This window comes from Falco peregrinus, chromosome 6 (genome assembly GCF_023634155.1).
Source record: "Falco peregrinus isolate bFalPer1 chromosome 6, bFalPer1.pri, whole genome shotgun sequence".
NCBI classification, from domain to species: Eukaryota; Metazoa; Chordata; class Aves; order Falconiformes; family Falconidae; genus Falco; species Falco peregrinus.
The window spans coordinates 57,703,790-57,720,475 of NC_073726.1; the positions used below are offsets into that span (position 1 = coordinate 57,703,790).

The 16,686-nt window shown below is 36.4% G+C and overlaps 1 protein-coding gene across 11 annotated transcripts in view; it reads right to left on the bottom strand.

The window, feature by feature from the left end:
* TNRC6B (trinucleotide repeat containing adaptor 6B) overlaps positions 1-16,686 on the bottom strand; it is a 153,370-nt gene that overhangs the window by 112,416 nt on the left and 24,268 nt on the right. For 8 of the 11 annotated variants that reach the window (XM_055809145.1, XM_055809146.1, XM_055809141.1 and 5 more), the window contains exon 3: positions 13,973-14,071. In XM_055809145.1, coding sequence (XP_055665120.1) covers positions 13,973-14,026 — 54 coding nt within the window. In that variant the 5' untranslated portion in view covers positions 14,027-14,071. Of the gene's footprint in view, positions 1-1,453; positions 1,533-13,972; positions 14,072-16,686 lie in introns of those variants that run through there. The other 3 variants (XM_055809127.1, XM_055809130.1, XM_055809128.1) reach the window with 2 other exon arrangements.

The following is a 16,686-nucleotide window of genomic DNA, read 5'->3' on the forward strand; positions in this document are numbered from 1 at the left end:
TTTCAAGGGCAAATGCCTTATCTTTCCTGAATGCTGATGTCAGAAAGCACTTTTTCCCAACAAGATTCAACACCTTCATTAGATAGCCTAGCCCATCAAAACTGAACTAAGCATATGAGAAACCAAATATTTTCTCAGGAAAAAAGTTAGATGCTTGTAAGAAAACTTACTATGAAAAGCTATTAATTTTAAACAACCATATTTTGTCTTTTTGTCTTCACCAGTTACAGAAACATACTAATGCAGCTTCATCGGAGAGGGACTATCATTACCTTTTCCCACTCATTCCATAGCTCCTTTTCATAGCTGTGATTTTTATTTTTTTCTTTTCTATTTTATAAAAAAAGGCTGCAACCAGCCACCTGAGTGAACAGGAGATAAAGACTCTTGTAAGATTTTTTTCATTCACGAGCATCTCAAGCACACATGAACTGAAAACTATCAGGCAGACTCTGGTGAGGACCCACCAAGGTCAAAAGCTGCTTTCTGCAGGTTGTGGCAATTTACTTCCAGTGCTTTATGTTACCTGCTAAATTTAATACAACCTATCAGCTTAAGACTGATAAATTTGGTGGTTTGTCACAATTACTGCTTTAACACCAGCGCACCTTCCCAATCACCATCAGCAACAATGCTAGGCTGTTGGCATTTCTTTTGTCTCACTAATATTTGCTTTAAGTAGAATTGCACAATCTAATCCTTAAAATCCAAGCAATTAGTCACTAGTCACTACTGCTAACAGTGGCAGAAGCCCTATAAATGCCAAGCAGTTAGAAGAACTTGTCAGAAATCTCAGAAGCAATTTGAGGTCTAACAGAAATGTAGTAATTACCACAAATGCAAGGAAAGCTGAATCACTTCTCTGCTGGGCTTTATTATGAGCACTTTGGACAAACTGCATTGGGGAAAATTTTACTCATTAGCAACAGATTAATTAAATTTTTAATTTAACTTCTTTTGATAAAATTGAATGTAATTTAGCTGCAAATACTTCAATAATTTTCTTTAGGTAAATTCGTGTTAAGCTAGCATCTCAAAATACACCGAATAGCATAAATTGGCTAGCAAAATTAGTACCAAACTATACTTTTTAGATTAAAACTTAGTTTCACTACACAAATGAAAGCATAAAAAACCCCACCTTAGAAACAGTGATTTAAACTTAAAAGAAAGAAAATAATAGAAAAAACAACTCCTAAAATGAGAAAGCCCAAAGTCTTTTTCTGAACCACATAGAGGAAAGTCTCAGAACCAAGATATGCATGAAAAATTACCTGAATTTTTGGTCTCTTTCAGGATTTTGTTGTAATTGTACAGCACTGTGATGTTACTAAATTTTCATTTGAACCTATTTCTACTTTCCCCCACCCCCCCAACTCAATTTTGACAAAGCAGAGCCCTGGTGTACAAAAAATATCAGCACAAGATGTGAACCATCTCCTACCCGACTCACTATTTTCTTGAAGTTTCTCATCAGCATCTAGATTGAGCATTTCAATGTTAGTATCATCATGCAGTCCTAACTGGTTTTCCTGTTAGTAAAAAGAGAAGTGAAAATTTACTAATGTAATTCTAGTGCTGAGTCACATATCACATTCAGTACTCCCTGCTAATCATTTTGAATACTAACACACTTAAACCACGTATAATTACTTTTTAAAATCTCTAATCTAATACCCATGTTTGTTATATGCTGCCAAATGGTACTTTAATTCCTGACTCAATGAAATGTTACATTAACTGTAACTGCCAACATGTTAGCATATACCATCATGAAAAACGTGCATCATCCTTATAGAACAATAGGACAGATTATCAGTGGCAGCTCAATTAATCATTAAGAATAGAGAAGTTATGTAACTGAATAGGTAAATTATGTTTCACCTAAATAAGCATCAAACCTCCAGCAGTGGTTAAAAGACTAGAAGTTTTGTTTCTGTCTCCAACTGTCACTAATTAATCACCTGCACTTGCAGAAACAACCTATGGCCCATTTTCAATGTAATTTTAAAAATGTTTATGTTATCTAATATTCTGTGAAATACTCAGCAGCTTAAGATTAATTCCCTGCTAAGCTTAAAACAAATATTTTTACAAATATAATGAAAACAACAGTCCCAATTTGGAAATGCTAAAAAGGCCAGAACCCCAGCCACATTTCATACTGTATAGATAGGAAAGTTTACTTAATTAAGAAGTTATTTTAAAATGCATTACTTAGCTGCAAACTAATTCATATAAGCTTGTAGATATATATATGTATACACAAAAAATAATCCATCTGAATCTTGCTCTGAATGCTACTTGAACTACTTAGCTGTTTGCAGCAAGATACTGTTTTGCCAGTAATACCTTCGACCACCAAAGATGCTTAAGTCAGTCAAGTTATGGTATGACAGGATATCTAGAAATGACATTTAAAAGCTTCAACTCTGAAGCTGCCAAGGCAGTTTTAAATAATAGTCATCTCAGACACAAAAATGCATAAAGCATTCTGAATGTAAACAAAAGTGCTCTCCTTTTCCTGTACCACAGTTGATTATGCACTACATCCATTTCTGTGTTCTGTACATACATAGTATAGATCCCATAAAAATCTGAATTCAGTAAGACACGAGTAATTACCATCTTTCTGTATTATTCTTCAGCTAAAGATCATTAGTATTTCACAAGCTATGAATTGTTGCTGACTTCTGCAACTCTGAAAAAACCTTTCACACTTCCATAAGAAATCTTTTACTTTCCATTTAGGGGAAAAATCTGACCCAAAAGTACTTTTAACCATTCACCCCCCTCACCCCCCTCCACTATGTTGAACAGCCACTTGTAAGCAGCCCAATGACTCTATTTAGCTAACTCATTTTACAGTTAATTTACTATTTATGGTGCAGACACACATGAACAAGTTGCAGCAGTTTAAACTGACATCTGTAAGTGGCTGGTATTTTGATATACACATTGATAACCACCCTGACAGAGAAGACAAAAAACATCTTAACTGTGCTCTGCCACTTAGATTTGGAAAGCTAGATGATGCATTGCCACAAAACGATAGCAGACACAAACAGCGAAAACAACTTTTAATGGCTCAAGAAAGCAGATGATAATCAGAACTACTAAAAACTACACTTTTGCACTATACAGTCAATCACCTGCACTGACACAAATACTGTTTTCTCCTGTTCGTTAGGAATGACTGAAAAGTGTCACAAACAAGGCACACACAAAGAGGTTCTGAAATTATTATGCCTCAAGAGATCTGACCAGACAGGAAGAAAAAGAACTTTCTTTTCTGTGTTCACAGAAATACATTGTGTGGCTTCTAAACACATAGAAACTACCAGTGGCCCAGAAAGATCCTGAGCAACAAACAGCTGGAGGCTGAGAACAATTCTGTTGTAAGTGTATATATTAATCCTCCATTAAGCCCGTCTTACGCATCCACTTCTCACCACTATCAAAAAACAGCAGAAGGAATACAGGCTATTCACACACACACTGTACTGCTACTTTCCAGTTTCTCCAGTTATCAGAACGTAAATCCAAACTCATTTTAGTCATAAGGGAGCCACTGACAGTGCTGCTTGCTTGTGTAGTTTTTCCAAACTTCTCAAGTTTATTAAAATTGTTAAGATATATGACTGACCAGCAAACTATTAAAACACCCACTCATCTCTGGGGCAGAACCTGGGCTTTTCTTGCTTGCATATACTATTACAACTTGTCCTAAACCAAAAAAACCTTAAATCGCCACAGGAGTAAGTTATTTCTCTAGGAATAACACATGGCAACTCTGTATCTGTTGAAACCCGCCAATATGATTTCAGAGTACTTCTATAACATTTCTTAGCAACCTAATTCCACAAAAGCTTACTTGATCTGTAGACAACTACTACATTCTCCCTTCTTATAATACATTGTCTTGTCTACTACCCAAATGCCTCAGTGAACAAACTTTAAACAAGGGACAGGAAATGTTGACATGCTTTTAGTGTTGCTTTTACCCTCAGGGGAACAGATACTGCACAATACCTTTTTGCAGGGTTCAAGTGTCCTTAGTTGTCCACACACTCTCTTACCTATTGTAATGATGAAGACCATCACTACCATTTTTAGTGTCAAGAATAAATTATAATTAAAAAAAAAGATCTTTTCTACAAACCTCATATCCACTTCTTCCACACCCAATGTAAGAAAAAAAAACTTTGGAGGAACTGAAACAAATTCACACCCATCTAGTTCATAAACTGAAAACAACTGTCCTTGTAGGGTCATGCAAATGCATGAAGTCAGCAAGACCAATGAGTTTTACACCTTTCAATGACTCCCTCAAACTAATCAGACTGCAAGCGATTGGGAAGAATAAAGTAAGCTTTTACTGTCCATGGCTCAGATTTCTCCTCGAATACCTATCCCCTCAGTTTGCCAGAAGACAGCAAGATTGAAAACATTTATCAATACTTTCACATCTACAGGATTTTGTTTAAAGTGGCTGATTATATAGAACTCTGCTACATTGACGTGGACCACAACCACTTCCAACAACTTCGTAAAGCCAATACTGAATAAGAGATCAAAAGGCAATATTCGGAAAAGGTAGAAACCCCTCAAATTGTGTGCCAATAGTACACCTGCATGAAAAGAGATACTGTGTAAGCAAAGCCACAAAGCAGTGTGTCCCTGGCTCGCTCTGTCTCCAAAATCATAGTGGGACTATACTATACCAGCTCTCAAATGCAGAACTGCTGTTTTTAGTTTTTTCAACAAATGCTATTTGCTTTTTTGTCTGTTTTGCGAAGTATTATAAACTGTTGTAATCAACTGACGAAGAGATGCTATTGGTTGAGAGAAAAAAACTAACAAGAAAACATTCATGAAAAAGAAAGAATCTTTAAAAGAATGGAAAAAGTGAGTTTAAACTGAATTTTATTTAAGACTCAAGCATTTTTTCCTTTAGAAATCATATACATACCTGTTCCCTGCAATGACATTCCATGTCATTACATTTCCTTCACATGAACTGTACATATAAAAAGGCTGGATCAAAGGACTGTATGATGACAGCTCTTAGAGATCTCAAAGTCAATTTGGCAGATGATAGTATTTTCCAAGGGAAAGAAAACACAACATTGTATTAACTTTCTCTTTTGTGCTTCAAAAGCACTTCAGGATATTTTGAGATTAGAAAACAAGAGAGTCATCTTTCAGGTTGGTATCTTTATTTTAGCAGTCTTCACTATGGTTAAGCAGGTTTCAGATGAGTAGTCCATTTTGCCTCTGTAGAAAACAGTACACCCAACTAGCAAAATCTTGTGCTTGATGCTGAATTTCTTTTAAAATTGCCAAGCCGCTAAGATATCAACAGCATTTCTTTACAATAATTTAAGTAGCACTGTCTAATTCCATGTTCTTTTTTGCAAAGTCCTCAACAATTTTATCTTGTCTACAACTACTGTTTTATAAAGCCAGTAGACCTTGATAACATACTGTACTGGTTTTAGCTGGAACAGAGCTTAATTTCTACATAGTAGCTAGTATGGGGCTATGTCTTGGATCTGTGCTGAAAATAATGTTGATAACATGTTGATGTTTTAGTTACAGCTGAGCAGTGCTCACACAGTGTCACGGCCTCTTCTGCTCCTCAGACTGCCCCACCAGCAAGTAGGCTGGGGGTGGACAACAAGCTGGGAGGGGTCACAGCCAGGACAGCTGACCCCAACTGACCAAAGGGATATTCCATACCACATGACATCATGCTTAGGAACAAAACCGAGGGGGGTGTGGGAAGTTGCCAGTGCACTGGGACTGGCTGGGCATTGCTCGGTTGGTGGTAAGCAACTGTTTTGGTTTTACATCACTTGCTTTTTTCTTAGGTTTTATTTTCCTCTCAGTTGGTTTTGTTTGGTTTTTTGGGGTTTTTTTAATATTAAATTTAACTTTTAGATTATTAGAACATTCTCTTTATCTCAATCCACACATTTTCTCACTTTTACCCTTCCAGTTTGCCCCCTCATTTCACTGCAGGGGTGTGGGGGGGAAGTGAGCTGTGTGGTGCTTAGTTGCCAGCTGGGGTTATACCACATACTGTAATTATAGCTCCTTACTACAATGCCTTCAAATTCTGAAATTCAAAGTTATAAAATCACAAGCAGGTTCCCTCCCCCCTCCTCACCAATGAAAGGTCCAACTGTGTAGTGTTTTGTAGGAAAGTGTTATGCGGTTCTTTTGCTGGCCACAGTGATAGAAAGAAAACCTAACCCAAAATTTCTGCTCCCCGACTATGTTAATTTATATTTAAAACAAGAGGAGTATGCCATAACATTTTTACAAGCCTTAATAACATGTCATTAAAGGGGAGGACTTCTTTTAACTTAATATTTAAAGTAATTTCATTCTTTACTGAGAGGTTAATGGATTTTCCTTTTTTTTTTTTTTTTAAGTAATACATAACATGCAAAGATTTTGGTTTTGAAATTAATCTCCTAAGGAGTTGTAACATTTTCAGGCCAGAATAATGAAGCTAGCAGAGCACAATAAAGATGACGGCAGTTTCTGCTGTGAAAAATTGTGTTTGTGCTCAGACCAGTTCTTAAGATTCTCCTGGAAGGTAACAGCTTAAGTTGTCTTGTTAGGCAAAATACATCTCTATTTCTAAGAGAGTTTACAAAATACTGTATACAAAGACTCTAGGAACTTACAGCTGTATGTCAGCATTAGAAAAACTAGCTGCTCCTACAACTCATGTTCCAGAAAAATGATGGAAACATACCCTGTGTATCAGGGAACAGAAGTGTTGGAAACCCATCAGAAGACACCAAAACCAAATAAACTAATACATTCCGAAAACATGGCATGTTATAAAAAAAAAAAAACCCAACACACACCAACAAATAAAAAACAAACCAAAAACACACACATCCGCCCCCTCCATTCCTGGACCCAATGGAGAGGCAACAGCCACATGAGTAACCTGAAACCTACTCTGACTTGTCAGATATTCACAGGAAAGTACATCGAGGTTGAAAGATCACCTCTTCCTAACAAGCCAAAATCTTCACGAGTAGCAGGGACTCATACTGTAGAGAAACCATCACGTCTGAAAGCACCACATACCAGGCCAGTACTAGACTGGAAAACAGCTTTTTGTAATTACAGTGACAAGGCATTTTTTTCATTTTGTTACTGTATAGGCCTTCAGCCTGAATGTTTTAAATTATTTAGTACCGTCTGAATAGAAACCTCATTCTGTATTCCTAAGTAGTATTGTAAGTCCCAGAGATACAGGCGTCAAGCTTTTGGATGCTGTGTTAAGTTTAACTACCCAACTAAGATATTTTTTTTACTGTATTAATTCTAAATCACACACAATGAAAGCACCAGCCAAACTTCTGCATTATTGTCAGCATCAAGCAACATTCACTATCAAAAACTGAGCATAACTTACCCACAAACACAGTTAGTGGAACACTTGTGATTTTAGGAACGATACCTCCTGACTGGCAACACTCCCTCCTCACACCTTCCTTCTGAATTTTAAGCTTCTATTTATAAATATAAGAGCATGTAACTTAACAGATTAAACACTACTCAGGCAGGCTTACGTTTCTTTATTCTCAACATATATGAAACAAAAGCAAGAGCTTAGACATTCAAGTGTGATATACTTTTTAACCTTTTCATCACATCTGTGTGAATGCTTCAGGGTAACAAAAAAACCAAAAAAAACACCACAAAAAAAATCATAGCCAGTGCCAAGAGTTCTGAAGAGTGATATAAACAGAAGGCAAATACTAATTCGCAATTAGACACAGAGGAGGGGCAGGGTGGGAAATTAACCAGGATGAGAACAGGCAGGTAATAACGTAAGGGAGAGATTCATATTGACAAATAAGAACAGAGCAGCAACTTGCAAGGAAATAAAACAAGGATTAACAGGTAACCTCAAGACAGCTTAGTAAATGGCACTGGACAATGAGACTGAACAACATGACAAGCCTCAGTGTTTGTGTCAGTGGTTTTGAAAAAGCCACCAGAGTATGGAAAAGTAGCCTAATTTCTTGACTACCTATTCAGTTCAAAAATTACTTCTATAAACACTAACAAAAAAGTTGAATAAAAATGCATTTATCTAACACCATATAGTACAGAATCTCTTCCCTTTTCCTGAACTTGTTAGGAGTTGAGCATTATTAAAAATCCTGCGCAGCCACACTTTTCATCAAAATTGCGTGTACCTAGACTTTTTACCATACAAAGCATTAAAAGAGCAGAACTAGCTATCTTTCTTCCATTCCCTTCTACAACACTGAATCAAAACCATGATTCACAAATACCCCTCTATAAATTACTTAGGTCAAAGCCCCTCCCTCCCTGCAAATTCATAGGTTTTTACTTTGAAATATGAAGGAACAAGGAGGGGAAGGGGAAATTTTACATTTGACATGAAAATTCTTAATTGCATTTATTTTGAGAAAGAAGTTTGCAACGTAAGCTCAAAAGTCCTGCCAATATTGAAAGAAATCTAAAAATACTTCAAATCAGGCATAAAATTTTAGCTTCCTCCTGCAGTATTTTACAGCAAAGGAACAACTGAGAAATAAAGTGTTGTCTGTGCAGTAATCCTTAACAGATGGATAAAAACAGCTGAAAAGAAACCAGCCACAAACAAGAAGCTCAGTGCTTGTTGGTATTTTCAGAGTACCAAGGCTGTTAGTGGAAAAAAACTAATAATCATTAGTGGGAAATTAACTACCACAAAATATAATTAAAAAATAAAATCATAATCCAAAGAACAGTAGAAGATGTGGGGTTCCAAGTAGATTTCATTTCTTTTCCTTTTTCCTTTTTTTTTTTTTTTTTTTTAGGAAGGGAAGAAAAAGGTAGACCCTGGAAAGCCAGAAACCAGACACCCTGTCCCCCAACTATTTTATTAAGTGACAGGATACTTCGTTATATGATATTCACCAACAGATTGTATGGATAAATAGACCCAATATTCCTGTCAAATAAGACTTCTACATCTGCCAAAAACAACTATGTTTTTTAAAACTCTATGCTTATTTGAAAAATCTTACTTCTGTACAGGTTGTTTTCCCTCTTTGTGGCACTAATATTAGATAATTACTGGAATCAAAAGCATACCATTGACAGGTGCCAGCTGTCTTTATCACGTTGATGCCATTTTAACAGAAAGAGTATTTTCTGACAGTCTGACAGCAAGGAAGAAACTGCAAGATCAAACAATGGAACCCATTAAGATGAACCTGGCAACAAAACTACCAGACAGTAAGTTTCTCCGAAAGCAGCCTAAGGAGCAGGGATGTAGAAAGGGGAAAGAGCGTGTGCAAAACCCAGACTTTGCTGAAAAGCAATCCAATGAGTAACAAAAGGATATGCTGCCAAAAAACTAAATGAAAGAACTGTAGAAACGTCCCAAATACACAAAATTAAGAAGAACAAGAGCACAACTCAACTACCACAATATTAAAAAACCCCTTAAAATTACAAAATTAAATAAAAAGGTATGTATTAATAACAGTGGGAGAAATAAACTAAATTAAAGTGAGGACTGAGTCCATCAGTAACTTTGCTTAAGTTTAATTACCAAGAAATTGCTACTGGATTTCTGTCATTCCTTTCAAGAGTGGCAGAGGCAAGCATGAAGGCCAGCTTTTGTATCAGTGCCACCAGGTTGAGGGGAGTCAACCAAGACTATCACTCTTCATGATGCCTGACTGCAGGGATTTTTTATTAATCCTTTTAAAATTTTTTTTAATAATACCTCATGTAATGTTCAGTAGTTCAAAGCACATAAATATTTAGTCTTAAAAGTGACCTGCTCAGCTCTACATGAGGCACAATTTTTTTTTCTTTTTGAAAAACAGAAAGAAATCTCATTTTTTCTTCAAGGCTTGGTATCTTAGAATACTATACAGTCTAGGATGCAAGAAAATCTGAAACAGTTACAGAACAAAACCAGTTTACAAGGAATAAGGCCTGATATATCATTTTTTTTCCACTGTGTGACGGAGTCTTCATGTATAACTTTTTAGGTTATTTTCAGACTGGCACCATAAGAAAATCAATTCTTGCAGTACCCAGATCTTTATATCCTGACGTTCATGGTGTCTCCATGAAAGATGATTCTGTTGCCATCCCTGACACTCCAGAATACTTCATCCAGATATACCTCTATCTACAATAAATTTGGTTTCTCAGGTTATACTCTTGTGATTCCGGAAGAGAAGCAGCAAGGCTTCTTAGGGGTTAGGACTGCTGACAGCATTAACAAACTGTCTCTTCCCATGCTACTGGGCAAGAACGTAAAAAGCAGAGTGACATCTTTTCTATCAATTAAACTTCCTTTTAAAGGGAAGCCTCTGGAAACAAATATTGATAACTGGTCATGGGATCTGCAGTCTCAGGTAACTGAGGCTACTATTCTAACCACTGCTTTTCCTGCAATATGTATCAACAGGGACCCCTCTGGCTTTCTTGTTTTTCTGGAGTGAGGTCATTAACACTCTGAGATACTGAACTTCATGTGGTAAGCCTTACTTTTTACGAAGATAAATTATGGGCATATCTTTTCATGGCGATGAAGACAGAACACTTTGATATCAATATAACAAAGATATCTCTAGACATTAATGTATTTACATTCTTTCCCTCAAGTTCAATGCATACTTACAGAAAATAAGACAGATCGATTTTCAGCCTGAAATCAGCTTAAGACAGTGTCAGAAGTGACTGTTAGGTGACATTTTGGCAAAGACCCTTCTTGGCAAAATCTAATTCAGCATAAAAGGGAATCGGCTACAGTCTAAAGACAATTTTCCACGTCTGCTTGCTCAAGTGCTTTTCAATTTAAATTCAGATGATCACAGGAACATTCTGCAAGAGGCCCAAAAGTAGGTATCCCCTTTTCTGGCCTCAACAAGAGAGAACTTCTGAACTTTCGGGAAGTACCTACCAGAGCCCTGAGCATCTTGCATTCTGAAAAAGTACCAAGCATAATCACAGTAAGGTCATTTACCCCTCGACAGAAATGCTTCTAGTGCAGCTGATAACAAGGCATTCAAGCGTGTAGGCCTGGGCCTTTGTCTTTTGAACATAAAGAGGTTTTTATCTTACATTTTATGTTATTTTATGTTTGTATCTTAAGATACAAATAGAAAAAGTATAAAAATTAATTCTACAATCTTTTCCTCCTTTTGCAACGATAGCTTTAATACTGCTGTTGAAATTATCTCTTCAGTCTTGTAGGACTTCAAGACAGAATTCTTGCCCACTTCTATTTCATAATTATTCTGAGGCAGCCAATAAAAGATGCTATGAATCACCATAAACAGTAATTTCATTCTTTGTATCATATGTCAAAATCTCTTTTTGGCTAGAAATGAATTATTCAGAACAAACTCTACAAATGGGGCCTTAATCTTAATCTCATATATGATATCATTAAACTTATTGTCACTGAAGTTGCTGGCATTAATCAGCATTACTAATCTCATAAGACCAATGAGCTGCAGACTCAACTTACAATGTTTGAGAAGAGCTTCAAAGGAGATGCTAACATAAAAAGTGTTCAAAGTCCTTCCTGAACATTCATAGGAAATAAAACACTGGAAGATGACAGCTTATTTAGATATCATTTACAGGCTCAAAAAATAATTTCTAGTAAAAGCAAAAGAACAGGTAAATTATAGGACTTTTAAGAACACAGTGTAAACTGAGTGAGGTCCAAAAGGATTGCTGGTACTTAATATGGGTATTAAAAAAACAGAAACAAACTAGAAAAACACAGAAGAAAAGATCCAATGATCTGAACAATAAGCATAAAAATAATTATATTATATTTAACTTTTCTTTACAGATTAGTGTTTTCGAATGAGTAAAAAGGGGAGAAATGAAGGATTCAAATAAAATATTGAATGAATGGTTAGTTATATTAGTGTCTTTGAAGCACAAAACTAACTTCTTCCAGAAAACTCATGTCATCTGCCTGGAGGAATTGGCAGGGGTGGAGGATAAGAAAAAAAAGTCCTGACAAAAGGAAAAAAAATGAACTATATTACTGAAGTCTTAAAAATATTTCTTAGAAAAATGTACCTTTATGAAAATGGCTCATTAGAGCATGCAAACATTTGTAAATTAAGGACACAATTTAATGATATACAATACAGTGGAATATACTTCACTAAATTTTTTTAGAGGACAAATCCTTCCACTGTTATAGCTATAAAGCTCTCCTGAGACCAGGAAAGAGAAGATAATCATTTACAGACTGAAGAAACACTGAAAAATACACTTCTGTGTGTAGTCCTGTACACCACAGGATGCGGAGAAGGACTAAATGTAGTCATAAATCTTTTTTGTTTAATATGATCCTATATAGCTCTCAATTAGTAACACTGAAACCAAATGCACAATTCCAAACCTCCCACATGTCCTAAATGACAATTGTTGCAAAACAATACTGCACACACACTGAGGTACTCAAAGTCTAAAAGATTTGTTTTGAAATTTAAACACACTAAGTTTTTTGAACATCTCATCCTGGAACAGAGATACAATCTTTGCCACTACACCCAGAATTAAGAATACCAAAGAAAAGCATACTTTTCATTGGAGGAAAAGAGTAAGTTTCACAGGACAGTTAATTTAATCTACTTCCTGCCACACAGACAAAACATGAAAGCTCTATATCCATATATATATACACACAGACACCTGTGCATATATACACAAATATGCACACACACACACATAATCCCTCTGTTTGATGAAAACTAAGCACCAGTAACCATGCTAATAAAGTCAGTAATTAATTGCACCATGATGTTTGTATGCACACTTCTATCCCCCACTGAACCTTGTAACTACATTCTTGTCAAGAGATGCATTCAGTACCCTGGATGGCTGCAGGTACATCCACTGACACGTTTTCATTTGTCAGCTCCTAATCTAGTGAGCCTTCCTTCAAAGCTATTTAAAATTAACACAATTCCTAAAGTACATGCCGGACAATTGCCAAATCCTTTCTCTAATAATTAATCACCTCCTAACTTGATGCCTACAGCTTACAAAATGTTTTGTTCTATTAGAACACCTCTCAAAAAAGCTCCAGCTAAGAAACAACAAATTTTAGTTTTAGTCCTCTTTTTTTTTTCTTTTTTCACTTTTTCAGCCAGCCTCTTGCACAAAACTACAAGCAAGCTAACAACGATTCATATTTTCATGAAATTTAGGAACCATATTTTAAACAGATGAGCTGCAAAACTACCACTAACTCATTGAGATAGTCAGGACTATATAATAAATTTATAAACCTATTGAAGAATATGATAATCACTATGTCATTATGCAAACCAGATTACTGACTCAATATCTGCATCTTCAGGAAGTAAGCAAAAAGCAGGACACAACCAACATTATATTCAACAGCACGCTTTTTAGCCTCTTGTCCCCACAAGGTATGCTGAAAATCAGAGGTACCTTTCAAAGCAACATACTACCCAGTCTCACAACAAGGCACATACTGGCAAGTATAAGGAAACAAGAAGCAGAACACCTTGAACATAGATCAGTCAGTAACCCCCACACACTGACACATGCACCTAAAGGCCCATATGCCTAATTCTTTAGGGCAGGTGAGAGGGTGGGTAGGTAGGACAGAAAGCTTGATAGGCCCTTCCAGTTCTAACAGATGGAATACAATCAAGGTTAGTATTTCTTTACAAGAACTTCCTCTTTCCTTCCTGAGAGTGCCCAAAGACCCATGCTCCAATCCTTAGTAGACAGCAAAAAAGCCTGTCTTTCTAAAGGCTTTTAAAAACTTTACTTTTAAAATATCTCCAGGGTATTAAATATTATTTACTTGCATGCTGCATACCAGCAGCAACGTTCACTCCATGTATCCCCCATTTCAAACAAACAAACTCTTGTTCCTCAAAAACACAGTGGCAGTTACCTCACTGACCTTGGGACTGCCTTCCTCCAGTATTTCTCCCTCATCAGTTTGCATGGGAACAGGATCTGTGCAAAGCTCTGCAGAAATGCAAAATACTGCCTAAAAGATAAAAAAGATACATATATATATATTAAAAAGTTATTTTTCTGCCTTTAACAGTGTTATGTAAGATTGTAGCGCACATAAATAACAATTCTAGGCTATGACCTTTAGCGTTCCCATTCTGCACATATTCTCTGAATTTATATTTTTTACACAAACAAGACAGACAATTGTTATTCAGGGTAAGACATAACTCTACTCAAGAGAAAAAAAAACAACTACCAGGAATACACTTTCTTTTTAATCTTAAAATATGTCATTGCAGAGTACTTAATGTATTCATTGTGTTTACTCATTAAAGCTACAGTCAGTAAGGAATAATCACCAGGACCAGTGCTGAGCAATTATTAATTACTAGGAAATAGCTTTTGTGCAAATATAAGCTTCACAGATTCAGCTTACAATATAAAGCTTATTAGTTTGAAAAATTATTAGACTTTCAATAATCCCACAGATTTCTTGTTGTAAAAATTTGTTGCTTGACTTCAGTCTAGAAATAAATAGAGTCTAGGCTGTGAAGTCATCCATCTTTAGGTTAACATTTCTAATCTAACCCAGGTCAAAAGCTCCCATTGTTTCCAATATTGAACACTACTTGGTAATATAATTTTAGATTTGTTTGACTGTGTCAGTAAAGTTCCAACTGAACAAAATCTACACCCCAAACTCCATTCTTAGAATTGTGAAGTAACTTATGGCAGAATGCAATAGAGTTAAGGAGACTTTGTTTACAAAGATCAGAATGTCTTCCACTCCAGAGGATAAGCCATCTTTCAGAGGTAATGGATCAAATTAATCAATTTAGGAGATCAAACACACCAGCATAAATTCAGCAGGAATCTGTCACTACGAAAATGCAAGATGTAAGCTCTCAGCAGATCTATAACATTCCAGGTATGTAGAAAGAAAGGGCTCACACTGAGTTAAGAACTTAAAGCCAAGAGCCATTGGCCTTTAACAGCTGTCCCTCTCAAGATGCTGTAACTCTTCAGCTGTACCAGCATTTAAAATCCATTTAAAGTCTCTCCATTTCATTTTTGCACCTCAGCTACAGACCTGATTAACTCTACTGTCATCTTCACAGCAGCAATTCCAAGCATGGAAACTGACAACTTTGGGAGTGCAAATAGTAATGAGGCCAAAAAGAGAAAGCTCAGAATTTGTTCATCTATACGCACCTCCTCAATTTCAAGGTTAAAGCCTGTTCATAATGCAAGGCTGCCTGCACTGCCAATGTCTTCTGTATATCATACATAGGTAGACAACATCTTTCATGGCTATTAAAGCTGACACAAGGAATGAAGAATATGTTCTACAAACATAAAAGAGCCTGAAGCTACAAACCGTAACATACAATTGATTAAATCTTATAACCCCCAAGCAGTCATGCTCAGTAGCATCATATATTCTCATGCAAAGTATAAGAGCTGTGAAGACTTACAGCATAGTGATTTCCTTATCTGTGGAACAGGGAGTGAGAATAAAGCAGAACTCTCACCCAAACCATCACCAAATATTTTGGCTGCAGCATATAATTAAAAATTGTAGGTATCAAATGGTAAGGGTGATTTGTATCATGCTTCTATGCCAAGATGCTCCTACATATAACAAGTATTTCTCCCTGCCAGGCAGTCTTCTATTCGGCAGCAGAGGGGAGGACAGGCCGAGCCGTCCCTGTCCATGGTACTTTCACCACACTGAGTTTCTGAAACCCACTCCAGAGCTGCTGGAGTTGGGAGTTTCTCAGCATGATTCTGCAGTATCAGATTCAAGTAATTGAGAAGCTCCACATATTGTTAGACAGACAGTCTGATGTCTAATGGCTAAAACAGCTTTGGCCAGAAGGATTGCTGTGGCACCAAACTGGCTTCAAATCAGAGAAACAAGCAAGAATCAACTTGAGCTACAGAACCGTTATAAAAGCTTATAAAATAAACCAAGACCAGTCAAATCAGGCCAAGACCACTGCAAGGACAGGCCGCTGTTCATTCAGGGTGCTGAAAAAACTAAAATACGAACCTCTGAAAAACTGCCATGTTTATCTTCTCAGATATCACTCTCTACCAGAGGAATGGAAAGTGGCAATATTGGACACCAATTTTTATATATTACTCTTGGGAGAAGACAAAAAACTATCAACCAGTGCATCTCAAAGAAAAAAGTCAGCAGAACTAGAAAATAAATAAATGGAAAGGCTGTAAGAACAAAGATAAGCAACCTCCCACAGAAGACAGACTAAATGTGCTGGAACTATTGATAGCTCACAGATCAGAGTAGGAAATGGAAAAACAGAGAGAAATCTCTAAAAAAAAGCAAATGTCATGGAGAAGGAAAAGAGTTTATTCGCTCTTCATTTGTCCCGTAATTCATGTTTTATCAGCTTTACTGTTCAAAGCAAGTATCATCTATTTCATACAATGCTCAGAGTGAACTCACATGGGACAGCAAGAAGGTGAAAATTTTAAAAGGCCCTATAATATACTGGAAAAAAGTCACAAGGTGAAAAGAAAATCCACCAAAAAATCTTGCAGATGGTGTAGGAAGACCCTAAACCACAGACTGCAAGACGTGTTGCAAGAGGAAGTTTCGCTAAGCACTACCCTTCTATTGTA